Source organism: Papaver somniferum, chromosome 3 (assembly GCF_003573695.1).
Source record: "Papaver somniferum cultivar HN1 chromosome 3, ASM357369v1, whole genome shotgun sequence".
Lineage (NCBI taxonomy): Eukaryota > Viridiplantae > Streptophyta > Magnoliopsida > Ranunculales > Papaveraceae > Papaver > Papaver somniferum.
Genome location: NC_039360.1, coordinates 149897635 through 149902366, shown reverse-complemented (window position 1 = coordinate 149902366; position 4732 = coordinate 149897635). Strand labels below are relative to the sequence as shown.

Sequence of the window (4732 nt, the reverse complement as noted above, 5' to 3'; positions counted from 1 at the left end):
AAAGGGGGAGAATTAATATGTAGTTCACACTACAAATACATATGGTTTTCGAATCATTGTGTAAGGGGGAGTGGTTTTCATGTGAGATGGAGTATTGACTAAGGGGGAGTGATACATATCACCATAGTATTATTGTTGAAGTTGTGATACAATTGGACTTTGACACTATGTAATAATACTATGACATTGTATAACAATGATCGAGACCGATGCTTTCTCATTGTTATAGATACGAATCTTCAACAAGGTGATGCTAAACTTACAACCTTTGGGATCATTGGAGTACTTGGAAGTGACGAAGATTTCGAGGAGTTTGAATATTAGACATGTGGAATAGGAGCTACTAAAGTTTCATTATCTTTTTTGTATTCCATATGTATTGATAGTTTTGTCACTAAAATTGACAAAGGGGGAGATTGTTAGAGCACTGCTCGGTCAAACTCGCATGCATTGCTATCTCAAACATGTTTGTCAATGTTAGTGATCAAAAGTATAAGTCTTGATTTCTAGTCTCTTATAGCTAAGTCTCGGACTAGGATAGTAAGTGTAGTTGATCTCATGGACTTCATGGCGATTCATCATACAAGTAGAAGATCTACTCAAGGAACCGGTGGAACTTCTCGACAAAAAGGTATGTGGAGACTTGAACTTATCTGTCACTCAAAAGTCTATTTATTCTATCTCCTACTCTTTGAGACAAAAGTCGTATGCTATATATATAGACTAGATCATATACATTTGGTATTTCGAGCCCAGTATACCTCGCCTATATATATCTCGAAATATGTGTTGGTAAGCTTTTCGCTTCGACCAAGTTTATCTTTACCTAGTGACGAAAGTCATGAATGTTTCAATCACTTTGAAAATTTCTTTGACGAGAAATAGTGTAACAACTATATACCGTCCTCTAAGAATGTTTCAATGATTGGAATGAGAGTTTAGATTACATAACCAATGGATTTCTTGAACCGAAATTTTCGAACTTTGTTGATCAAGAGAACCGAAAATACGGTGATGAGTGTGTAAACACGTCATTTTTACATCTTAATTTACATCTGTTTAGTTCTTTATTCTGTACAATTTAATGTTTTTATTTAGATTTGCAGCTTTCAGAAAATAAGGCTCAATCGGATAAAATCACGGTATTTCACCGTAAAATGGATGGATATACGAAATCAAGCCCAATGGTTCTTTCGGCTCCAACAAAGTCAAAATGTCAAATTTCACTCCATCAGAATAAAAATGCCTGCAATGTTGTACAAGGAAAGAAAATCTCTAAGCATGAAGTTAATTTAATCCGAAGGATATCAATTGAATTGGGAAAGGAAAGAAGACAAAGCCAGAAGATGGACTTACCATGTATGTACTACTGAAGGCATGTGATTTGAGTGGCGAAGAAGTGCTAGAAGGGAGCTGGTGTTAATGGGCCACGTTTTAGCACTCACTAATGCTTCCTTATGTGTTGGTAGTTTGCTGCGCAACACACTTGTTTTGTGTGCTAAAGGAAGTCAACGTAATTAGTGCACATGGATTGCATATGACAACATCAACTGGGGAATAGAGAAATGTCTTTGGAGAATATATGGAATGACGACGAAAATGAAAGCTAGCACTTACCATTTTGAACGACATGCATGAAGACATTTACTCCAATATATTCTTTAAACATTTCCTATAGAAATTATGGGAAGTTAATGGGCATGAAGAAGGTGGCTAAATGCGTGACCAAGAGAATAATTAAGTCACTTACCTTGCATGCGAGATTCTAAAAATGAATGCATATTTCTACCTATGTATGGAATGCGACGAATGCAGTTGGATATAAAAGGTGGAGTCGACGGAAACTACTTTACATTTTTTTTTTGGGAGGAGAAAAGTTACTACAATTCATCTTCTTATTTTTAGTCCTTGTTAGATAATATCGTATCCATTGTTATCTAAGAAAAAGGAAGGAAAAATTCGTAAACTTTTGTAAGTCCTTTTTGAGCTTAATAAAGATGAATTTTATTATCTCTTTGATATCTTTTTTTCCAAATATAAATAGCTAAAACATTTTCTACGATTAGAGATGAAATCCTATTATGTTTACTAATATGTCGTAATCATTTTCTATATGAATTCTCTTTGTCCCATTTCTCGTTTTATCACGATAATAATTTTTCTTCATATGTCCTATTGCTAAATTGATGAGTTATATCATTTTTAGAGAACTAGCATCCTATAATGAAAAAAATTATTAGTATTTTGAGGAAAAAAATATAGTTTATTAAAACGTCATATTTTCCGAGATGCAAATAATTGTCCTAAGTCGTCTTGAATAATTTGTTAGAGAACATTATAGAAAATGGTGATTGAAACTCGAATCCTAGGCTTTCTTCCATTTGGGTACAAAAATCATTTTTAGTTTTTCCATTATTTTAGAGCTTTATAAAAATCACTATCTTTTAGTCTAAAAACCGAATCTTTAAAAAGTCCGAGAAATGAATTCGTTACTTCCACTTGTAAAACTGCATCAGTTTTTGGCGCCGCCGACTTGCCTTTATGTTAGGTTTTAGATTTTTATTTTTATTTCTCATTTTTTAGTTTTGTTTAATTTTATTTGATTTTATTTGGGTATTTTCTTATTTTTATTGTGCAGGTAATCTTTTACATTTATTTTTGGAATTGCCTACCAAAAAAGGTAAGTAATAAAGATCCAAATTTTTATTTATTCTTTTTGAATTTATTTCCTTTTGTATATATTTCCTTTAAAAAAAATTTTTTAAAAAAATACACATTGCACCCACCAATACACCATATTGCATCGTCAGAATTACCGAATTTAGGAAACCTGTGGAAAAGTACGTTGAACCCGTGCCTTGGGCCTTATGGGAGTTACCAGCCGAAATTTCACAAGCCTCAGCCTGGTACCTTTATGTATGTTTTGCTGAGGTAACCCAAGCTTGCCTAATTTAGTAAACCCTTCATTTGCATGTGCACGATTTTCTTGCTTCACTAGTATTCTTGCTTGTGTATGCGACGTTGGAAACGGGTAGGAGATAGACTTGAGAAAAACGATCTTTTTAATTTGAGTCCGACCCGTTACACGGATTTAGGTGGTAATTCTATTTTTACCGAAATGGTTAATGAAAATGATGAGGGTGAAGTCCCGCCAACCAAAACCCTTAGGGACCGTTTGAACCCATCTAGAGTGATACATGAACTTGGGGTTGTTTTTCCGGCCACTACCGTTAAGTTTGATATTAAACCTGAGACATTTGACATGCTACGTAAGTTTAGCGGGATAGAGAACGAGAACCCGTATACCCACATCAGAGACTTTGAGATGATTTGTGACACCATGAGTTATCCGAATGTCACCAAAGACGTTCTTAGGTTGCGTCTGTTCCCTTTCTCTCTTAAAGAGAGGGCCAATGAGTGGTATCACATCATTCACTCTAAAACAATCACCACCTGGGATGGCCTTGTAGAGGTTTTCATTAAGAAATTTTACCCACACCATAAGATTGTTGCTGTTCGACAGTCAATCCAAACCTTTAAGCAGAAAATAGGTGAGAGCTTACATGATTATATAGAAAGGTTTAATGAATTGTTATACCAATGCCCGCACCATGGCTTTGAGAAATCCCACATGGACCAAATCTTATATGAGGGCCTTGATAGTGAAACCAGAATGCAGGTAGAAACAATGAGTGGGGGATCATTTACCCATCAAGACCCGGATGAATGTTTTGACGAGTTGGTAGAGTTAGCTGAGAAGACTCGTCAATGGGCTTCAATGAGGGAGCCCGAAATAACTAGGAACCCTATCCATATGGTCAATAGAGTCGATAATGGGTCAGATATCCTTAGGCATCTAGAGGCCTTAGAGATGAACCAAGGGTCCAACCAGACTATGAGCTGTAACAATGAGCCCAAAACCTATCCATGTACCATTTGTGGTGATCAAAGTCACATTGGACCTCAGTGCCCCCTGTTTTACCCAACTGAAACTACTCGTGACCAGGTTAGTGTCCTACATGGTGGTATGAACTCTAAATATGAGGGTCGACCCAAGTTTGACCCATACTCTAATACTTATAACCATGGTTGGAGACATAACCATAATTTCTCGTGGTCTAAAGGTTCCCATCAAGGTAGACCATCTAGCAACCCACTACCAGGCTTTCCTAGGAACCAACCTCAAGTCCAAGAACCGAGCCCAGTTGAACAAAAGGTGTCATCTCTAGAAGAAACTCTAAGACTCTTTATTGAAGGTAGTGCCCGAAATAATTCCGAGACTACCCAAAATTTTAAACTTTTAGGACAGAGGTTCGATGAAGTTCAACGTAACCAACAAAACAGTGACCGAGCTATTGCCAACATAGAGACTCAGATAAGTCAACTGTCAAATAGGTTAAATGATAGGGAAAACGGGAAATTTCCTATCCAATCGACTCCAAATCCGAAAGGAGTTAACCAGGTTAATGGGTCGGGTAGTTCTAACCACAACGAACATGTAAAAGCAGTTATCACCCTTAGGAGTGGTAAAACATTAGATAACTCGGTAGAACCACCTAAGGACAAAAGCCCAGCTGAAAAAGATACTGAGGTTGACCAAACTTCGTCTAAAGACCCAAATGGGCCTGAGAATGCTAATAGTCCAAGTAAGGAAGCTACCCCTGAGAGAGTGTACATACCACCTGCACCATTTCCTCAGAGACTCGCTAAGAAAAATCCTAGACATCTTTAA

At 36.6% G+C, this 4732-nt stretch overlaps 1 protein-coding gene across 1 annotated transcript; it reads left to right on the top strand.

Annotated features, from left to right (window-relative positions):
• Positions 1 to 3118: 3118 nt before the first annotated feature.
• LOC113360100 lies at positions 3119 to 4732 on the top strand. The gene has a single exon (XM_026603646.1). The coding sequence runs from the start codon at positions 3119 to 3121 to the stop codon at positions 4730 to 4732; it is 1614 nt and encodes a 537-aa protein (XP_026459431.1).